The 23062-nt window shown below is 39.5% G+C and overlaps 3 protein-coding genes across 8 annotated transcripts in view; 1 reads left to right on the forward strand and 2 right to left on the reverse strand.

The window, feature by feature from the left end:
* LOC124130999 (potassium voltage-gated channel subfamily H member 6-like) overlaps positions 1-23062 on the reverse strand; it is a 252621-nt gene that overhangs the window by 107431 nt on the left and 122128 nt on the right. The gene's annotated exons all lie outside the window — the stretch shown is intronic.
* LOC124115320 lies at positions 622-5952 on the reverse strand. The gene is made up of 4 exons (XM_046476252.2): positions 5523-5952; positions 4957-5013; positions 4663-4727; positions 622-4417 (listed from the first exon to the last, which is right to left on the reverse strand). Exon 4 carries the CDS (start codon positions 4305-4307, stop codon positions 2019-2021), a length of 2289 nt encoding a protein of 762 aa, XP_046332208.1. The 5' UTR covers positions 4308-4417; positions 4663-4727; positions 4957-5013; positions 5523-5952; the 3' UTR covers positions 622-2018.
* On the forward strand, positions 7716-11171 carry LOC124116018 (MAGE-like protein 2). 2 transcript variants are annotated; one of them, XM_048389715.1, is made up of 8 exons: positions 7716-7809; positions 8068-8253; positions 8626-8685; positions 8836-9639; positions 9866-9930; positions 10053-10287; positions 10466-10567; positions 10815-11171. In XM_048389715.1, the coding sequence occupies exons 1-8, from the start codon at positions 7731-7733 to the stop codon at positions 10820-10822; spliced, it is 1539 nt and encodes a 512-aa protein (XP_048245672.1). In that variant the 5' UTR covers positions 7716-7730; the 3' UTR covers positions 10823-11171. The 2 variants fall into 2 exon arrangements, with proteins under 2 accessions (XP_048245672.1, XP_046333175.2); XM_046477219.2 differs by having other exon boundaries at positions 7719-7778.

Consider the following 23062-nt stretch of genomic DNA (forward strand, 5'->3'; position numbering starts at 1 on the left):
GGTGGTCAGGCTTGCTGACTTGGTTGATGCCTATCTTCATATCCCAGTTGTGTATATCGGTACTCATGATGTCAATCACTGGATTGTCTGGTCCAGACCATTATTTACAGACTGCTGTCATATAGCTGGAATATTGCTGAGTGTGGCGTTAAACAACAAACATGCTTGTCCTAAACAAGCATAAACTAGCAACTAGAAACACACATATACTTTTTTGGCCTTACTAATTGGGGCCGTGTATGATTGAGTGGCATCATTTACTTCTGACTTGACAGCTCTGTTAGCACTCCGCCATCCAACACACCAACAAGTTTGTTTTTAGAAACGGCTTTGTGGCAAAACAAGGCTTTCTAGGCAACTCCTTGACAGCAGGGCAAAGCCTGAATGTTCGGCTTGTCTATTACATGAAACATGGATTGGGAAGTGCCAAAAAAGAAAACATTTTACACTGTCTGTTTGACCTTTGGTTTGAAATATTGTAAATGGTTTTATGAATGGTAAGAAACGCAAGGTTCTGACGGCTCAAGCAGGAAGGGCTGAGTAAAACAGAAAACATTTTACACTGTCTGTCTGACCTTTGGTTTGAAATATTGTAAATGGTTTTATGAATGGTTACCCTTACAAAAAAAAAACCCAGAAAAGATGTATCCGAGACCGCCCCGAGACCGTCCCGATGCATCTTTTGTGGGATTTTAGCCAATTTTTATGGTCTCGGCTAGCCGAGACTTTGTGGAGACCCATCAAAGACTATTCTGGGGAATAATCAAGTACTTCCCCAAAAAAGCAATTATATACTTATGTCACCGAAGACGTTTCTAATGCATCTCCACTAGCAGTGGATGTCTGGGGAGATCTCTAAAGATGTTTCGGAGACTTCTCCACAGACCAGCAAAAAAGCTAAGATGTCTCGGATACGTCTTCGCTAGTGAAGACCTTCAAAACAATTTGCAAAGACTATTCGGAGACTTCCTCGGAATGGCAATAAAGTAGCTGAAGGTTTGCAAGGATGTATCAAGTGCATCCTCGCTAGCAAAGACCACACAAAGACTTTGTGAATACTATTCAGTGACTTCTTCATAAGGCAAGAAAATAGTTGACTGTCTGCAAGGATGTATCGGCGACTTCTTTACATACAAAATTGAAAAGGTACTGTTGAGTTTCCTAGTTTGCTAGTGGAGATCTTCGAAGCAATTGTTTGGAGACTTATACTTCATCACTAGGCAACTTGAAAAATGGTTTGCAATGCATCCTCACTTTCAAAAACCAAATGAAGAATTTTGTAAGTTTATACCTTTCAAAGACACCCTTTGATACCATTCAATAGACTGAGCTTCAGTCAAGACCTAGAACCTTGATGACATGATCTTTATTATTTATTTTGAATTTTCTTTAAAACTATTGATCTTATAAATTCACATGCAATGAATTAGAGAATCCTATGTATGTCAACAAAGACATAAATAATGAAATACTCAACACAGTTAATTCTTCTAGGTACATTTTTATTAAATACAGTAAAAACAAATGCAGGAATTTGAGTATACAATATTCTGGAAAATGAAAAGAATGTACAATATATTCATAAATTTCCATCAGAAAGTAACAGTGTTTGTGTACCATATAACAGTCTCATCAGAAAAAAGTTATATAAGAATAGCCAACACAGAAATTTTAAGAGGTCAGAGGGTTTCTCTATAAAACCTGCTGGATATTTATCCTGACACGTGCATGGAGGAATGTGAAATATGAACACAAAGGTGTGTGAGAAAGTTCTTTTCTCAACAGAATGAGGGAGTGATTAAAAGTGACTGTCCATTCATTGTTGAAAAAAAATGTTTATGAAGTATTTGTTTCTTTACATGCATTTACCAATATATTGATTTGAGGTTATTTACATAAATGCAATAAATTAACATCTTGATTCACTATTCATGTATTTGAATGAATTTAATATTTGCAACAACTGTCCCAGACGAGCCAATTTAGAGTTATTTCCATTCACAGTGGGTTCAATTACATTACAGGTCACCTTCTATGTTGTTGGGTTGTTCACAAAAGAAAAGGGTGTCATCAATGACAACTGGTATCAATAAGGATATTAAGTTCTTAACTGGTATGATAACTACCCCCATGTGTTCAGTCTGTGCCTTAACTAATTTTACATGGGATGGCTCAACACCAAGAAAGTTGTCAGCTTCATCCTCATAAGATGAAAATATGGATCTTGCATCCACATCATACGGAGTGATGCAGGCCAGCATCTTGCAACTGTCATCACAGTGGTTTTTTTCACATATACAATTGACATCTTGGGTGAAACAAAACCAGTTGATAACACCCCTTCTTTTGTTTTCTTTTTCTCTGAACATAACTGCTGATGAATTTCTTTTCAATGATCTAACATACTCTTTGGAATGAAAGGTTTTTCCTCTCAACTTAAGCTGCTTGAAGACCATGAAGTCTTTAGGTTCAGCCCCTAAGAAATCTATCAGTGCAACATTATGGACACTACAGAGCTTCTTCTTGAAGCCCTTACCAATAAATTTACAAGACTTGGTCAACTCTCCTTGCAAGTAGTGTTGGGAATTCTTGCAGAGTTTTGTTAGGAATTCATAGGCTGGAGAATCTTTCTTTACAGAGGATAGCATTAAAGGCATCAGTTGCATCATGTTAAAAGCATTCATAATTTGTAAGTCAACATGTTGTGTCCCATGAAACATTGACATAAGATTACCATTAAGATTTTCGAATGGGAAACAAGAATGTACCCAGAGAGGACCAAGGTTTTGTACAGTTGAGGGCAAGTGCAAAAGAGAGTGGACATTAAGTGTTAAGTATCTCTCTCCATACAAATCTGCAAACATGTATACAAAATAGTCTAACAAAACCTGTCCATTTTTCACATCTGCTTCAGAAATACTGTCCATTGAAAGTAAGGTGATGGCTTCAACAAAACAAGTGTAATGATAAAAATACACATAAGGCAACAAACCTCGCAGAATTGGAATTGAGTAAAATAGAAGCCATGATCTTAATTCAGCAGCTTTCCAGTATTTTAAATGTTCATTTATGGATCTAGGCAGCCTCGATATGTTGGATGGTGGTTTTACAGAACAAAGCAAATTGTCAACAGAATTAACATATGGCAATAAAGAAAATCTTGAGGCGGCATGTGCTGAAGAAAACCATAAAGTAAGGAGCAATTTAGTTACGCCTAAAAGAACACAATGCATGTAGTCTACACTGCATGATCGAACATAATCAAAGCTGGACAGATTCATAAGGAAGGAGTAACCTTTGATTCCTTCAACTGGTTGTACAGAGCTAGCAGTTAGTGAATTTCTAACGGAATCAGTGGCGGTACGAGCGGGACCACTAGGATCCTCTTCAACATAAGGGAATATGTGAACATTGCCACCTTTATCAGTTCGGAAGTTTTTCCCTTTTTGTGTGCAAAAAAGACAACTGTGCGATCCATTGAACTGAACCATATTTAAAACTGAACTTTTTGCAGGTAGATCGGCAGTCAAAGCAATTAGAAAACAATGGCAAATAACAGATTCACCATTTACTTCAACCTGCACACCATTTGTTTCAAGGTCTGACAAAGATGCCTGAAGGGGTTCACAAAATGTACTCATACATGGCTTTGTTGACCCAAACCATATCCCATACATAAGCATATTAGTTTTTGACTTCCTTTGCTTGAATGGGAGTTCATTAACCATCAAATATACTGGCCACATGGACATTTGTGAGCTTTTAAACAACGGAACCCCATCAGTGTTGAAAGTAAATGATATGTTGTATGGATGCTTTTCTGAAAGTGGTCCATCATTGACAACAAATTGTTGATATACGTTTGAGTCATATATGTCCTCATAGTTTCTTGCATTTTTCTTCTGCCGGTGGAATCGGTGGCCCAGACCAGATACAAAAGTTTGGTTTTTGAAAAAGGAACGCAGCTGATGGTAAAGTGGGAACACAAGGAAAAAACTCTTAGAACTAGAGGCTAACAGGGACTTGGAACAAAAAGTGTTGGGACAAATTTCTTCTTTTGACACAGGCGAATGACAGTTGTTACAATAATAGAATCTCTGCAGGGGAGATTCAAAAGAAGCAAATGTCTTTCTCAGCATATACACACTCTGCAGGGCTTTAGGCTGTGACAAACAGTGCAACCGTATCAATACCAGTAAATCGGCCAACATGGCACCGGTAACAGAGTGACACATAGCAAACAATGAGATCAGCATAATGCTTAAGCCTATGGACATCCAATGTCCATCATATATGGGCTGGTCCATTTCTGAATTGGGCTCAGCCTGGGTGCCATCCCCTTCATCTTTCTTGGCAGGTTCCTCTTCCCTCTGTTGTTGCTGGACATAATCAGTCAGCAGGTCACTGATTGTGAGTCCTGAAACAATCAATGGCACATGATAATGTACAAACAAATACAAAGTTATAAATGATACAAGAAAGTGCTGGTAATTTGCTGAATAATATACTGAATAATTTATTTCACCATGCATGAACCATCCATATACATTTTGACAATGAGATAAGTCAGTTGAAGTCTAATTAAGCAAAGTGCCATTTATGCATTTATGGATTATGAAACTGAAGGCAATAATATCCCTTAAAATTTTAGTGTATCTTCACCTTCTGCAGCACTTGTGCAAGGAGCATCAAGAACGTCAGCAATGCTTTGCTTTGTGGGCTCAATTCTGAAAAGAAATTGTATATAACATGTTAGATATACAAGCCATGATCACATTATAGTGGTAATTATTCAAAACAGGCTATGACTGTGGCATTTTATCTATGAGCAATGATTAATATAATGTTTAAAATTCATTATTTCTGGTATGACTCCCGATTTTAAATAAATTGAAATACTTAGACCTTCATGGAAAATATATTTCATAAGTCAGTCAAGGACGTAAAACAAAATACCTTTTCTTTGAGCTCCTTTTGTCATCCTCTCTGTGTCCAAAATGACCTTCAGGGACACTAAAAATACAATATGCACATTTTCATTTCCCATAACATACCATTAATGTGAAAAAGCTCGCAATAAATAAATCAAATTCAAAGCAGGTTAAAAATAATGTTTTACAGCTAAATAACATCTCATTTAAGGAAATGAATCAAGGTCCATGTTCACATGTTATTTATTCTTTTGTTCGTTGATGATGTTCATAGACACGCAAAAATGCAGGAAATAGGTAATAACACAACCAGACCATTAAATTGTTAACGACAGTACACACAGACGAGAAGACTGTATGCTCATTACAGCTCTTGGCGGTCAAGGCGAGACAATACCTATGATTAACGACCTATGCAATAACCACATGTATTACATTAATGTGGAAGTAAACTAGGCCTGAAAAGGCGATGAAACTGTGTGTCACTCGACAGATCGAAGCTAAGATAGTTGACGGTTAGCAATAATAGAATTGACATCTGTGTACATATATTCTGCCCATTCCCGAAAGTTTTAAGGTTAAATGACTTACTTGTCTTTGACAATTTTCCTGTACTTTCTTGGCCGCAGTCTCCCAATGCTGTCTTCTTGATGATCTGAATAACGAACAAATCATGATCTTAAATATATCCGTCCATTTCTACATGCATGTCAGCACTTAAACTGGTGCTCGCTACCATTTGAATTCATCAATCAGATACGTCATTGTTATCAATTTTTTCGGATTTTGTGTAAAGATCTACATCTTTTTACTGAGTCGCAATCACCATCTTGCGAATGTTTGAAACAGAAGATTATGAAAAACGAAACGAAACGGAAACGAATTACAAAGGAGTGGTTATTCGATCTTAAAAAACTTTAGAAAACAAAAGTGTACGAATGTAGATGCCTGTACAAATGGCATTATATTTGGAGGAAACGTTTAGATTCCGATTTCCATATATAATCATAATTAATATACGAATTTTGTGTTCGTTGAGAATTCTACATTATTAATAATAAAAATTGAGTAAGTCAAACAGAAAACGGCTCCCCGAGAAGACTTACCTGCGTTAGCCATGTTCAAAGCTTTGTACTTGGTGAAGGTTAAATGTCTTCGAGTTGTAGGTTTGATCTATCTTTATAATGACTCGGGTGCGGAATATGTTCCTTCGATTGGATCCTCTTTGTACTCGGTGACGGTTTAATGTCTTCGAAATGCACGTTCGATCTATCTTTATAATGACTCGGGTGCGGATACCTTTGATTGGTTCCTCTCATTCTTCTTTGAATGCAGATTAAAATATCAGTACATTCTAACTCATTTAGCAATTTTCAAAGCCGTCCATTCATCATGCGTGTCATCACATTAGGCAGTTTTTGGAACCGAAAGCCTACTCGTAACTTGTCACAACACACCATAAGCAGATTAAAATATGTACAATGCGTTGTCAAACGACTTCCTGTGACAAGTCTTTTGTTTTAGGTGTGTGTGATGTCAGTACCATTTGAAAAGCTGGTCACAAGTGTGAGACGCACTTATGTTTACATAAGTATATATACGAAGTTGACAATATAGTGGGCTGAAGCCAACTTCAGCGTGGGCACAGGCTGGTCAGTTTCAACAAAACAATTGTCAGCCCCTCTCATGTCAATTATATTACCATTGTGTTTTGACTCCGATCATACCTAATAGATTTGCCTTTCACAAGCACTTGCATATAAATAGTTTGGCTTTTTCTGTGAAATGTTATCAGTCTGTACGCATTCGTCAGTACTGCCCAATCTATCGGTTTCATCAATTTGTGAGATCTGTCCGCTTTTACGCTAAAAAGAATTTTGCCACAAACGTAAGCAGTTTGTCCGCTTCCGTCAGTATATTGTCCAATTTATCGCTTTCATCAAATTTGAGAGATCTGTCCGCTTTTGAGTTGAAGAGAACACTTTTGCCACAAACGCACGTCACCCTCTAAGATGTCTGAAATCCGTGGCAATAAGCATGATAAGAGAGTCACCAAACCTTCGTCGAGGTACGCTGACTCCGAGTTCAGCAAGGAAGACAACGTATGTTCCCGAACAAACGGTAGGTACATTTTAGATTTATATAAGATCTAGATATATTAGATTTGGTTAACGTAAATATATTTTATAAATTATTGCCCCCTACATTGTCTACATACCAATTACCACCGAAACGACCCCCATCCAAACCAATTCTCAATTAGATATTGAACTAAATTTTAGCGTGACCTGAAAAAGAAATCCTCTTCAATGTCCATTCATGATTCGTATATTTATGTTCTTAATTTGGGAACCTCAAAACTGAAATGGAAAAACGTTTTTCTATGTAATAAATATGGCTAAGTTTAAATCATAACTTGTTTAAATGGTGGACCTTTTATTCATATAACTCTCCGACTGCCCCTGACTATTCACAAAAAAAAATAATAGGCGTAGATGTAATTGCTTGTAAAATTGTGCCGGACTTCCAGATTTCACGTTTCGATCACATCGTGCATCTCCGTAAGATTTACGGAGAGCGTCGAAGGGTGGATTGGGATATATAGTATTTTCCCAAAACAAATTAGGTATCTGGGCACTGAAATGTGAAATATGATCTCATACTGTAGTCTGTGTTTATGAAATTATTAAATTATTAGATAACAATATATATTTGTTTTATTTTAAACTTTGTTTTAAATTTTTTTTTTTATAAAATGAAACATAGTTTGCTTATTTACACACAAATGTCAATAGTTGTATGGTACCGTATCGCCGCCATTTTGGAACCAGTTGTTTTCACGAGGAGGTTGGTAGATATTTTTTTAAAGAACTCTCAAGTAAGGGCAATTCTTTTACAGTAATGTATATGTTGGAAATGAAAATATAGCCATCGTTCCTGTAAATGTTGTGTGTCATGAAAATTACGTTGCTTTATGCCGATTTCCCGTCGACATGCACCATGGCTATTACGGCAGAGATCTAGAATTATGATTTGGGCTGGCACCAGGTTGTAATAATATTTGTAGTAAAGTTTTTGTCAACTTTGCCTGACAGTTTAGTTTTATGTTATTAATGAATGCAACTTGACTTTTCAGCCCCCTTCCTAGTGGTGCAGTTTGAGGATAAAAAGGAAAGATATATAACAGACTTGGGAGAAGTTACAACACCTGAAGATGAGCCGGTTACGTGGGAGGGGGTTAAGGAGAAGATGCCAGTTGCTGCCTTGTGGCCAGATACCGGTTGTTTTTATGATGCCACCATCACCAGTGTGGTACTCCAAGGTCAGTTGTTTTTAAAAGTGTCAGGGGGTATATTTAATTTTAGGTTACTGTTACTAAATAAGTTATGAAACTAACTAGATGACCTACAAAGTGCAAGCATAGGTAAAGAGTTCATACAAAATACATAATCTTTCCTGTGTTAGGTAGTCTACAACCTCTGCATTATGGAATAATTCAAACTTGAGTGTTTGAGCACTGAGTACTTGTAGATTGCATGACCATTTCCTACTATATTCTACACACATTTAGATTTGAGTGTGTAATGATTTTGGACATCACTATTAACTGACTGTCTAATCACAAGATCTCAACTAATTGATAACATTTAAAATCTAGTTTGGTACCTGCTTTATTTTATTTTATTTTTTTCAGAATCTCCATCCAAGAGGACCAAGAAGACCAGGCTAGCATCAGCCAAGTCACAGACTAGTGGTATGTTCTTTAGCTATTAAAACATTATACCTTTGGACTGGAACCATTTCACCTCCTTTAATGCTCTTGTTTGCAATTTATTTTACTGTATCATGAATTATGAAGCATTGATTTTGTCATCCTGTGTAACATGTATTCTTTTTTCAACAGTTCTGAAGGCGGCAAAGAAAAATCAGCAGGAACTTCGCTCCAGACTTGCTAACCAGAGGGCAAAATCTTTGTTCACTAGCAGAGCACTCCAGCCTTCCCCATCCAGTAACTCGCATCAGCCTCCTTCCCCATCCACTAACTCGCATCAGCCTCCTTCCCCATCCACTAACTCGCATCAGCCTCCTTCCCCATCCAATAACTCGCATCAGACTCCTTCCCCGTCCACTAACTCGCATCAGACTCCTTCCCCGTCCACTAACTCGCATCAACCTTCCCCGTCCACTAACTCGCATCATCCTTCCCCGTCCACTAACTCGCATCAACCTTCCCCGTCCACTAACTCGCATCAACCTTCCCCATCAAGTAACTCCATCTGGCCTTCCCAGTTGCTTCACTCATCTCTGCCTTCTCGCTCACATCAACCTTCCCAGCCTTCCCAGTCACTGCACTCTCCTCAGCCTTCAAACCACTACCACAGTTCTCCCCAGCCTTTACAACCCCCCCTTGCATTTCCTAACCAGCCTTACCTACCCCAGTCTTCCCCAGCCTTGCTGACCCAACACCCCAGCGCACAACAATGGCCTATCACAACCCGCAACCCTTATCACCATGTATGGCAACAGTCCCCCACCCCTCAACTAACTGCCCAAGAACCTGGCGCATTTACGGCTCTGCTAAGAAGCTGTGAAGATTGCCCTTTGAAAGAAGTGCTGATACAAACGCTACAAACCGAGCTAAACCTTTGGAGGGACCGAGCCCTGAAGGCCGAAGAAGAAGTTCGTGAACTTCAGACGAATGTGCCAGGTATGTTGAAACAAAGATGCTTGAAAATCATCTTTAAAAAAAAATCAGTTGCTATTCTTATTATATGCAATACCAGTATAATAAATGGAAATGTTAAAATAAAAAAACCATACATACATAAAATATATAAATAACACCAAAAAAGAAATCTTCAGCTTGTTATCCTAGTTGTTCACATCACAACACTACCCCATAGAATAATTTTTTGTTGTTTAATATTTTGCAGACACCACAACCAAGCCGCCAACGTACAAGCCCCTCCGAGGCGTACAAGTGCCAAGATGCCATTATGTAAGTAAATGAATATGCTGTTTAAAGACAACACTTCCGAAATTGAATTTAATTTGCATACAGTTGTTTTTTACTTCACTACTGCATGTCATTTGAATTGCTCATAATTTTTGGGTTAACAGGTACAGCTCAGGGGAGATGACAAGCTGCCATCAGGTTATCAACTACTGACTCAAGGGGCCAGCCTGGCTGTTCCCATCACATGGTATGCCCATGTGATGTCAAAGTCTTGCAATGTTGGGGATAGTGGGAAACTAAAGCGCTTCATGGATGGATTCTTTGAACCCTCTGACGTTGGACAAGGCACTGCCGCAATGTTTAAAAGAAAACATGCCCTTGTATTGCAGGCTCTAGAGAGTAAGTATTATCTAAACAGCTCAAATTCTCAAGTTTCATGAGGAAATTAATAAATACCCCCAGAAATCGGTATTAAAGAATTTCAAATACACTGATAATGGATATATACTATAAATATTAAATACAACAATGTCATTTTATATTGTTTTATTTTATCAAATGACTTGTTATTTTGCAGTTTTTGCCACTGAGAGGCTCAAGTTGCTTCCAAATCAGTTTTCTGATGCACTTAGCAAGAAGATTTGTACCTTGAGAAATGCTTTCAGGCGAATGAGCCAGGGTAAGTTTATATTGTGTTTCATTTGTTACATCAGTAATCTGGTAGCAAAAATATTTTTTAATGCATCTTCTTGACATCCTAAGACCTGGGTTCGATTCCTGACGTGGGTACAATGTGTGAAGCCCATTTCTGCCGTTATATTGCTGGAATATTGCTAACAGCGTCGTAAAACCATACTCACTCACGACATCCTATAATTTTTATAATAATTGCCACAGATTAATAGTAATATTTTATCCCATTTCAGCCCCTTGAAGTGTCTGCTTGTTGTGAAGATCCGGGGTAGTCTTCAGAAACCCATGCTTGCCGTAAATGGTGGCACGTGGCTCGTACCGTACTGTTGGTGGTACTAATGCGGTGGTACTTCCTCCACCGAAACTGTCTGGAGGGCAACATCATTCCATGCTGACCAGCTCATCACTTGGAAAGCAGGAAACAGGATCACCCAGCTAAACACCTCGCCAACGTTGGCGAAGCTGCTGCTTATGAAATGAACACTGTGAAAGTTACAAATGTCAGTCTAAAATCTATTTGCTGAAAGAAAAACACTTTCATCACACAAAGTGAGAACATTCTGCGAACTTCAAATAAAGAGAACACCATGCATCTTTGTTATCTCATTTTTGACTGTACATGTTTCGCAAGGATGTTTCAGAGACTAGATAATGATCTAGTATTACTGAAAATGATGAAACACCTTTGTAATGGGGACTTCCTAAGAAGGTTTGCCGGGATTGTTCAAAGCAATTAATTACTCGATAGGTTAGTGAAGACGCTTCAGAGACTTCCTTGCAAGTGTTGCGGGGATGCTTCAGAAACATCTTTAATTACCTAATAATAGTTTGTGGGGACTATTCGGGGACTTCCTAAGAAGTTTGCCGGGATTGTTCAAAGCATATTTAATTACTCATGATAGGTTAGTGAAGACGCTTCGGAGACCTCCTTGCAAGTGTTGCAGGGATGCTTCAGAAACATCTTTAATTACCTAATAATAGTTTGCGGGGACTATTCGGGGACTTCCTAAGAAGGTTTGCCGGGATTGTTCAAAGCATATTTAATTACTCGATAGGTTAGTGAAGACGCTTCGGAGACCTCCTTGCAAGTGTTGCGGGGATGCTTCAGAAACATCTTTAATTGCCTAATAATAGTTTGTGGGGACCATTCGGGGACTTCCTAAGAAGTTTGCCGGGATTGTTCAAAGCATATTTAATTACTCATGATAGGTTAGTGAAGACGCTTCGGAGACCTCCTTGCAAGTGTTGCGGGGATGCTTCAGAAACATCTTTAATTACCTAATAATAGTTTGTGGGGACTATTCGGGGACTTCCTAAGAAGTTTGCCGGGATTGTTCAAAGCATATTTAATTACTCGATAGGTTAGTGAAGACGCTTCGGAGACCTCCTTGAAAGTGTTGCGGGGATGCTTCAGAAACATCTTTAATTGCCTAATAATAGTTTGTGGGGACTATTCGGGGACTTCCTAAGAAGCTTTGCCGGGATTGTTCAAAGCATATTTAATTACCCCTGATAGATTTGTGAAGACGCTTCGGAGACCTCCTTGCAAGTGTTGCAGGGATGCTTCAGAAACATCTTTGATTACCTAATAATAGTTTGTGAAGACTATTCAGGGACTTTCTAAGAAGGTTTGCCGGGATGGTTCAAAGCATATTTAATTACCCCTGATAGATTTGTGAAGACGCTTCGGAGACCTCCTTGCAAGTGTTGCAGGGGTGCTTCAAAGACATCTTTGATTATGTAACACAAGTTTGTGAAGAATAACCGGGGACCTCCTTAGTAGTTTTGCCGGGATGCTTCTAAGTATATTTAATTAGCCATAAAAGGTTAGTTCTGAGGCGGTATCGGAGACTACTTCAGTAGGAACTGTAAGGAAGTCTCGGATACTTCTTGGCAAGCTGCAAGTTGGGAGTGGTTTGCCGAGATGGTGTGGAGACATTTGCTGGGAATATTTAGAGACTTCCTTAAGACCCTGCGGAGAAGGTAAAAATGTGCTTTGCGGGGAATGATTAAGGCGGTCTCGGATGCATCTTTTCAGGCCTTTTTTTTTTGTAAGGGTAGGTAACTCAAGATTCTGGCGGCTCAAGCAGGAAGGGTTAAGTAAAACAGAAGACCAGATATAATCAAAACTGTTCGACTGCAATGTGTCTTTTAATCCACTTGAACTAAGTAACGTGAACTTGGCCCTGAACATGAATAATACTTTTGTTTGTTTGTCCTCAGTCAGGGCTACAGCTTAAGAAAAAAATGTAAGAACATTTTTTTCAACCATTTGTTTGCTTGGGTACAGAAATAGGATGTTTTACTAGGAGGTCAAAGACCATAAGTAATATGTGCTCTTGGTGGTATGTTACACATATAACACAAGCTAAAGCCACCACCTGATACTGGCTTTAATACAACGCAATGTGGAGACTGCTGAATGGTGCAATCTTGTGAATAGATATTCTGTGTTTCACGTAGCTCTGAACACTATTTCAGTGTTATATCTAGGTGTGTCAGCTTAATTGAAGTGGGAGGAAGGCCATGGACTTCTAACACTTCGTGAATCCCATACACAGGTGTGTTCCTTGGGATTCTGGGTAATAGAACTATGCTGGTCATAAGAGGCTACTTAATGGATCGGGTGGTCCGACTCTGTGATTGGATGATTGGATGTCATCGTACCCTGATGGCGTGGATCGTTGTTCACAATACCAATCACTGGATTGTCTGGTCCAGACTTGATTACAGTAAACTACGTTCATAATGAACATGCTTATAACAAACTGACGGATATAACGAACTGTTTATTGTCCTGACCATTTGCTGTATATATGCTGATTACGAACTACGGTTACAACGAACTAAAATTAGTGGTTCCTTTTAGTTCATTATAACTGTAGTTTACTGTATTTACAAGTCACCGTCAGGTAGCTGGAATATTGCGGAGTGCAGCTTTAAACAACAAACACGCACAGACGCACAGACGCACACACACACGCACACACACACGCATGCTGCTGACAAACCAAGGATCAGGATCATGTTCATAACCACAATCCGTGTAGCCGACCAACCACTCAGTCCCCGTTTCAGTCCCTGCTTCACTCATCAATCAGCTTCCTCCCTTCAAGTTTACTATGTGTGTATACTACTCCAGTTAAACTGTGTCTTTGTTATTGTCATCAGTGTTAATGCCACCAGTACTTTCTTGTATACGTGTATATTACGGTATTTGCTTTATAACGGTGTTGGAACTAGGGCTGGGATGATACACCAACTGTGCGACCCGATACGTATCACGATACCTTGCTCACAATACGATACGTATCACAATTCTTGCATGTGCTCTTTTTTCATAGACGGGATGGCCAAAAACCTGGCACACTAACGATGTACAGTTGGCAGTGTCGGATGAAAATATTACTTTATTTACTACTCATTTTGACTAGTAATTAGTGTTTGGTGTAACGTTTACTGAAGAATACATTTAAGGTAAGAATCGATACTTTTTATTCTCAGGTCATCATATCCCAATTGTGGGGTCAAGACTAGATTATTTACATATAGCTGAAATATTGCTGAGTGCGCCGTTCAACAACAAACAAACTTTTTACTTATTGTGTGATTGTGATCAATACTTGTATCAAGAAGCAAAAATTTGCGATCCACCGATGCATCAGTGTATCGTCCCACTACAAGTTGGAATGCACACCCAAATCGAACAATTCTAACAAGGAAGTTGTTCATTTGTTGCTCAGTGCCGGCCAACTCCACCTATTTCAGCGATATGACGATGACCTGTAACCAATCGATTCATGACCAGACAATCCAGTTATTGACATAATGAGCATCAATCAATGACGTCCGGGTATGATGACACGTGATAAACCAAGTCACCGAGTCCAATCTGATCCATTCCGTCGCCGCTAACGACCAGCATAGAATGCAGGGGACCTACTCTAACCCCCCGAATCCCCACGGTGTGCTAGAGGGGATAATGATACATACTAAATTGTCATCAGCCAACCTCTAAATGACACTCAAAGATAATGAGAAAGTTAACTGTCATGGTATTCATTCGCACAACATTCCAATGTTTTTCAGCCTTCTGCCAACCAGGCAGTTCTGTTGTCATGGCAGCTTATGATGCCATCCATTTTCTCCGACACCAATTTCATTCCAGGGTGGTGTCATGAATTGTCTCGGCTGCTTGGGTGACACAGAAACTGTGTGCTTCCATTCATATAATTTTCACCGCTATTTTGCCTTTAACGCCTTGTGGAATCTGATTCGGCGGATAAGCAGGACTGGTTATTCCTTGGCAAGATGATGTTTTTCATCTACCCTGTCATTTTCTGAATAGACAACATGAATTTCTTTACTCAGGAATGTTTTCATGCTTGAATTTGTGAACTCAAAAATGAAAAGGCAGTGCACAATAAATTGTGAACAAAATAAAATTCCTTTGCCAAATAACTTCCAAAAGCTGCAGACTTTAACAGAAGTGTGGATGTGAGTGAATGAGGATGCTCTACGCTGTTTGTAGCAGTATCACAGTTGGGAACTCCAGAAATGGACTTCATACCTTGTACCCATGTGGTAAACCAAACTCAGGCCCAATGGTGAGATGAGCAAACACTTTAACAACAAGGCTACCCCACCAGCCCTAAATAAATACATGTATCACAAAAGCACATGGCAGTACAACCTTGCATATCATATTCATTCGCATAATCGCCTGTCATGGAGCAAACCTAACTGGCCTCAAGTACGTTTTAAGGACACTGGAGAAACCAAATGTTGGACATAACAATATAAAAACAGAAAGCTCAACAAGTAATTCAGATTTCAGAATGTAACCCAAACCTCGTGATTACGCTGTAATCAGCTTGGATTTAACATTCAGTTTCATTCCAAAGATGGTGAACTCGAACACTGAGTGATGACAAAATAACCTCTGAAGTCGTGTAACTTAGCCGATCCATTTCCGCCAGGTCTATTGTTTGCCAAACAGTAAATGAAGGTACTGTTTACATCTCAAACTTAAACATTTGCACTTTTTACCCTTTCATTCCAGTCGTCGGGAGCTCTGCAGTTCACCTGAGCCATAATCATGCAAATAAAAAATGTTGAACAAACATACAGCTCTATTGAGAAGCATGGGCTGGCTCTGTACACAAGTCTTCCAAGCATCTTCAAGCTGATCATTAACACAAAAAACACAGTGAAAAGGTTAAAGGATTCTTATCTGATCCATCGTATACGGAACCAAAAACTTAGGGATCATGAATATTTTATAAAGTTGTGTGCTCATTCTTCACCCTATGGCCTTCTTTCACTGGAAACAGTACCGTCCACATTAACAGTACCGTCCACATTAACAGGGTTATTCACCCTAGTAACCTCCCCTGGAAACAGTACCGTCCACATTAACAGTACCGTCCACATTAACAGGGTTATTCACCCTAGTAACCTCCCCTGGAAACAGTACCGTCCACATTAACAGTACCGTCCACATTAACAGTACCATCCACATTAACAGTACCGTCCACATTAACAGTACCATCCACATTAACAGGGTTATTCACCCTAGTAACCTCCCCTGGAAACAGTACCGTCCACATTAACAGGGTTATTCACCCTAGTAACCTCCCCTGGAAACAGTACCGTCCACATTAACAGTACCATCCACATTAACAGGGTTATTCACCATAGTAACCTCCCCTGGAATCAGTACCGTCCACATTAACATGTTAATTCATCCTTGTAACCTTCACTGGAAACAGTATCATCCACATAAACAGTACTGTCCACATTATCAGGGTTATACACTGTACTTTCACTTGAAACAGTACCGTCCACATTAACAGGGTTATAGCCTGTACTTTCACTAGAAACAGTACCGTCCACATTAACAGGGTCATTCCATCCACATTAACAGGGTTATACACCATATTTCACTGGAAACAGTATCGTCCACATTAACAGGGTTATACACCATATTTCACTTCAAACAATATCGTCCACATTAACAGGGTTATACACCATATTTCACTGGAAACAGCATCGTCCACATTAACAGGGTTATACACCATATTTCACTTGAAATAGTATCGTCCACATTAACAGGGTTATACACCATACTTTCACTGGAAACAGTATCGTCCACATTAACAGGGTTATACTGTCTTTTGTTTTAAACCAGTTCATTAGGAAGAGACAAAAGCAAGTGTACAGCCTGGAACGACCAATGTCCTTTGGCAAAACCCATGATGTCATCTATATCGTCATCAAGACAACGTGGCCTCCGATAACGTCATCAAGACAACGTGGCCTCCACAAGGAGTCCCAATGATGTTCGGACAGTGACGTGCTCTCTTGTTCTCACATACCAAATTTATAAACCACGTTTTTCCTCAAAGGCAATAAATAACTTTTTTCTGACCTAGTTATTTAATGACGGCCTGGTTTCTATTTTAGTAATGTCATGATTACCTGAAGCTATATACTGTATAAACCAGCTGTTTAAATTACCACTAGCCTGCTAGCTTAAGGCTAGTAATATAATCAAAGGGGTAGTGGTTGGTAGATTGCCACTAGCCATGCTGGCTAGTTATTTCTCGCAGAAAGGCATATTGAAACACCTAAGTGTCAAGAAATTCTGGATTGACTTTGTTCGGATATTCTTTCTTTTTTATATGATTCACCCCAGAATAAAATACTAGTTCAAGTGACCATGACCAGTGAAAATGATTACCTGATTGGTCGGCTGTGAGAAACAAATAGGGATTGATATTCTTCATGGAGGCAGTTTGTTTTTTGCAAATATCAATTTTGTTGTGTTGTTGAATCTAGTTTTGTAGACTTTTATGAGAGATTTTTTTTTTCATAACATTTTATATGCTTCCACATGAGTAAAATGACTTTACAGCAGTATTCAAAATGTACTATTCAATATCCACAGGACCGCCTCTGTGGTCTAGTGGAAGAGCATCCGACCGGAGCTGGAAGGTCCGGGGTACGATTCCTGGCCGCATTATACAAAACGTTAAAAGATGGTACTTGTTGTTACCCTGCCTGGCACTCAACAGTAAGGGGTAAAACAAGGACTGGTCAGCTCGGAGTCACTATACTGTGTCTGAGTGGCGTATTGCTGTTTAACTAGGTAGGCTATCTCAGTAGGCTAGCACTATAAATTGGCATCATATTGGACTAGTACAAGCAGACACGCACGCACACAGACACACACAGGAACGTACATGCAGGTTGCTATATAAGTGCAATAATCTTGGACGTGACGTTAAACCCCATTCCACCTCACCTCACCTTCAGTCTTCACACGGTGATATTTGTTGATTGATTTTTACAAGATTTTAGCTCGATTACAATCAATAGTAAGTTATAATTTTCTCTAAGCCCTTTTTTTTTACATTTTCCGTTAATCACTACCAAACCGTTTTGAGTCATCTTAGAAAGATATAGTTGCTTTAAATTACGCTATACAGTATACCCCATCAGGACCCTCATGCCCAAGTTATTAGTGTTGAACATCTCCTTCTGACATCAAATTATCTCTCTTCTCTTAACTCTCTACTGTTTGGAGACTGAAATATCAGACCTCGACACTGAATGGTATTCCTAGAGCAAGATGTCCTCTCTGACAACTATTGGCACTGCTAATCTGGCCAATAGACTGATGAATATCGCGCACCAGACAACCGTAATGAGTATTGTTACCTACAGCCAGTCACCACACTGGGAATGACTTGCTCGTATCTAATACGAATGTCCCTCTAGCATCAATAAAATGCTTAAGTTCATTGCCATCTGTCTGCAGTCGTGTCTCGTACCAAATGCCAAATTAACAATTATCTGGTGCCAAAAAGTCATGTTTGGGTTTAGTCTTGTTTTTGTCTTGTTTTGTGTAAGGCTTAAGTGAGTGAGTCAGTTGGGTTTCATCGTGGCTGCTTTTGTCAAAGAGTATTTGTTCCTGTAGTGAAACTGTTCCCTTGTACCATTTTTCCTGGGAAATTATTCCCATGGAACAGTTTTTACTAGGAGTGAGTGAGTTGGGTTTAATGCTGCTTTTAACAGTATTCCAGTTATATCGCAGCATGGGAGCTTAATGTGGGAGGAAAGCCTGAAGTGATGCAGGTTTTAGATGTTTACCACTTCCGTGAAACCCATGAGCACGGGTATGGTGCTGACAAACCTCGAAACATAATCGGGGCGAACCAGGATTCGAAACAATCATAGATTTCTGGAGTGCCAAAGGGACGCAACTCTGCACAGCGAATCGCGGCGCCTTAGACGACTGGGCCACCCGTGCCCCGTTTTTACAAGGAAAATTTTTTCATGATACATTTCCACTGATGCAAAAAGCATTAGTCGTTCAGGACTGAACTCATTCCATGTGGAACTTTTCAACAGTGACACTTGGTATGTTTGTTGTTTGCTGTGCTGTTTAACTGCAGTCATGAATATTCCAGCTATATGACAGAAGTCTGTAAATAATCGAGTCTGGACCAGACAATCCAGTGATTGGCATAATGAGCATCTATCTATGCAATTGGGATACGATGACATCCATTCAACAAAGTCACCAAGTCTGACCAGTAAGTGAGCTTGACCATCCAGTCCCGTTAGTCACCTCCTTCGACAAGTATGGATAGCTACAGACCAATTCTAACCCGGATCTTCATGGGGAGAGACAAGCATGGATGGCTGAAGACAAATTGTAACTCATATCTTCATGGGGGAGACAAGCATGGGTAGCTCAAGACCAATTGTAACTCATATCTTCATGGGGGGAGACAAGCATGGGTTGCTCAAAACCAATTGTAACTCATATCTTCACGAGGGGGGGGGGGGGGGGGGGGGAGAGACAAGCATGGGTAGCTCAAGACCAATTGTAACTCATATCTTCAACGGTCAGCTGCTTAGTAAAGTAGCAGGATGTGTCAGCTTAATATGGGAGGAAAAAGCTGAAGTGGTGCAGGTCAATAATGTCAACCACCTTTGTGAAACCAGCCAATGAGCTTCATGATTTATCCTTCTGACAAAAACATAACCAAGGGTAATAATCATGTTGAGATCATGGTTTTGAAACCACACTTGGCAACAGACTTGGCGGCCTTTTGAAATTTCAATTTTAATGCCTTGAAGAAACTTGAACCCACTTACAGTAACAAATATCGACATAAAATTCCAGCTGAATCCATCAGAGAATCTCAAAGAAGAAGTAACAAATGTTAGAAGGTCATGGATAAATGCTGGTGATAGGCAATGGATAACATAGGCAGCATGGCCTTTCAGCTATGAAATACCCATGCACATATACTTGCTAAAAGAAGATAGGGATCATAAATATTTTGGGGGTATTTTTATGAATTTGTGTGCCCAGTTTTCACTACAAAACATTAGCCACCAAAATAATCATGATGTTCTTATCTTATCTGGTTTAGGGGGCACGGGTGGCCTAAGGCGCCGCAATTCACTGTGCAGAGTTGCATCCCTTGGGCATGCCAGAAACCTATGATTGTGGGTTTGAATCCTGGTTCGCCCCCATTATGTTTCGAGGTTTGTCAGCACTATACCCGTGCTCATGGGTTTCACCGAAGTGGTAAACATCTGAGACCTGCATCACTTCGAGCTTTCCTCCATCATTAAGCTGACAGGCTGTGATATAACTGGAATTCTGTTGAAAGCGGCGTTAAACCCAGCTCACTCACTCACTCATCTGGTTCAAATGCTGCAGTTTCAGAGTAACAACAAATGGCATGATACAGCTCACCTTGCCATAAATGCATGTGATAAAGATAAGCGACAAATTCAATTACTTTAAACTAAAAGACAAGAAAAAGAAAGATAGGGTATTCAGAAAAGCAGAAATGAAGAGAATAAAAAAAACCATTGTGTGTGTTCAACAACACACCTGAATTAATTATATTTTGTTTTTACTTGCAGACTATAGGAGTAATACGTTGATGAATTAAAGGCAAATGTTTTTTTAAACAAACTAAAACAAGACAAAAAGTGAGCAGGGCTGACTATGACTCCTGACTATGACTCAAACATATTTCTAAGTTCAAAACATGAAAAAACATTTTTTTTTCAGAAAATCCACTTATCGAAATCAAACTTTGCACTGCACCTCTCCTATTATTGGTATTGAAACTGTACCCCCAATTGGAAAAGTATCCATTAAGTAATTTTTAGGTAATAGGTTGCACATATGTTGAAGTAAAAAAAAGTTCAAAACATAAAAAAACCAAACAATTTCTTTCTCAGAAAATCCACTTATCGAAATCAAACTGTGCACTGCACCTCTCCTATTGGTATTGAAAGTGTAGCCCTAATTGGAAAAGTATCTATTAAATAATTTTTAGGTAATAGGTCACTCAACGGTTGAAGTAGAAAAAGTTCAAAAAATGAAAAATATCAAATGTTCTTTCAGAGAATACACATATCAAAATTTAACTTTGCACTGCACCTCTTCTATTAGTATAGAAACTGTTTCCTTAACTTGAAAATAGCCCATAAAGAAGTTGTCAAGTCATAAGTCACACAAATATTTAAGTAAAAACATTCTAAGAAAAAAAAAGCTCTATTTTTTAAGAAAATCCAAATATTGAAATCGAACTTTGTACTGCACCTCTCCTATAGGTATATAAAGTCGTAACCAAGTTTAAAAAGAATCTATTTGGTAGTTTTCAAGTTATAGGTCGCACAAGAAAATGTCCTCAAAGGATGAGTGGACGACCGGACAGAATTCCTTGGTATAACTATATACCCCACCCTTTTAGGTCGGGGAATAGAAATACAAGGCCTCAGAGACTAGATTTGCATCATGCCTCACTTGAACAATGGATGGAACTCACAGAGTGTAAAACCGGGCATAATGAAGAGCTGACAGTATCTCATTACCTTCAATACACATGAACTATAATAGAAGGTTCTCTTTCTACTTAAAGCTGTTAACAACTGGAATGGTATAATATGATGTACCTGGATGCTGTGGGCTCTGACAATACACCAACGCCAAACTAATGAGGTTGATAGATAGAATCCATTTCGTACCTCGTTATCCTTAATTACTCACTTATGTCACAGATCATTAAGTCTATTCGTTTGATGTCGGAATAATGCTAAATCTGAAGAGACCTTTGATTTCTAATGTAGCTATATTTGATGGATAATGCATAAACAAGGTGAGACAAAGGTTGCTCCACAGTTTATCTTCCATGACGAGATGATCATAGGTATGTCCAGGTACATACATGTCCAGGTGTGTCCAGGTGTGTGCAGATCTGAGCAAAGGGGGGTGATCAGCATTAAACTATATGCCCAGGTGTGTCCAGGTGTATGTAGGTGTGGGCAGGTGATAAGGGTGGGTGATTAGTGTTAAGCTTTTTGCCCAGGTATGTCCAGGTGTATGCAGGTGTGGGCAGGTGGTAAAGGTGGGTGGGTGATCAGTGTTAAACTATATGCCCAGGTGTGTCCAGGTGTATGCAGGTAGTAAAGGTGGGTGATCAGTATTAAACTATATGCCCAGGTGTGTCCAGGTGTATGCAGGTGTGGGCAGGTGGTAAAGTGGGTGATTAGTGTTAAGCTTTGTGCCCAGGTGTGTCCAGGTGTATGCAGACGTGTGCAGGTGATAAGGGTGGGTGATTAATGTTAAGCTTTGTGCCCAGGTGTGTCCAGGTATATGCAGGTGTGGGCAGGTGATAAGGGTGGGTGATTAGTGTTAAGCTTTGTGCCCAGGTGTGTCCAGGTATATGCAGGTGTGGGCAGGTGGTAAAGGTGGGTGATCAGTGTTAAACTATGTGCCCAGGTGTCCACATATGGTCAGGTGTGTCCAGGTGGGTGATCACAATATCACGGCAGGGGACACCAGAAATGGGCTTCACACATTGTACCCATGTCGGGATTTCAACCCGGGTCTTCGGCGTGACGAGTGAACGCTTTAACCACTAGGCTACCCGACCGCCTCTCATGTCAATACCAAGAAAACTTAATTTGATTTTTGTAGCCACTTTTTCAAGACCTACAGTGCTCTTCCAGGCAGGGTCAGATTACTGGGGTACAAGTAAACAGGTAGTAAATTTGAACTCGTCCCAGCCCTAGTAGGTTCTGCTATGTTGGTTTGTTGTTTAATGCCACACTCAGCAATATTCCCGCTTTATGAAAGCGTTCTGTAAATAATAGAGTCTGGACCAGACAATCCAGTGATTGACTTCATAAGCATCAATCTACATATTCCGACACGATGACATGCATCAGTGAGCCTGACCACCGGATCCTGTAAGTCGCCTCTTACAACAAGCATAGTTGCCTCTTACCGATTGCTGAAGACACAGGTTAAAAGTAAAACTAACACAACTATAGTTCATATATGTAACATTATTGAGAAATTATGCTTTAACTTTTTTCTTTTTTTTTGTTGTTTAACGCCGCACTCAGCAATATTCCAGCTATATGACGGCGGTCTGTAAAT

The sequence above is a fragment of the Haliotis rufescens genome, unplaced genomic scaffold, assembly GCF_023055435.1.
Source record: "Haliotis rufescens isolate VD_foot unplaced genomic scaffold, xgHalRufe1.0.p SCAF_10, whole genome shotgun sequence".
Lineage (NCBI taxonomy): Eukaryota > Metazoa > Mollusca > Gastropoda > Lepetellida > Haliotidae > Haliotis > Haliotis rufescens.

Excerpts from the sequence above, each read along its gene's own strand:
- LOC124115320 (XM_046476252.2), bottom strand. The coding sequence starts at position 4,307 with ATGGACCAGCCCATATATGATGGACATTGGATGTCCATAGGCTTAAGC.
- LOC124116018 (XM_048389715.1), top strand. The coding sequence starts at position 7,731 with ATGGTACCGTATCGCCGCCATTTTGGAACCAGTTGTTTTCACGAGGAG. Across the intron at positions 7,810-8,067 it reads TTTTTTTAAAGAACTCTCAA|CCCCCTTCCTAGTGGTGCAG; the intron begins GTAAGGGCAATT and ends TTGACTTTTCAG. Across the intron at positions 9,640-9,865 it reads ACTTCAGACGAATGTGCCAG|ACACCACAACCAAGCCGCCA; the intron begins GTATGTTGAAAC and ends AATATTTTGCAG.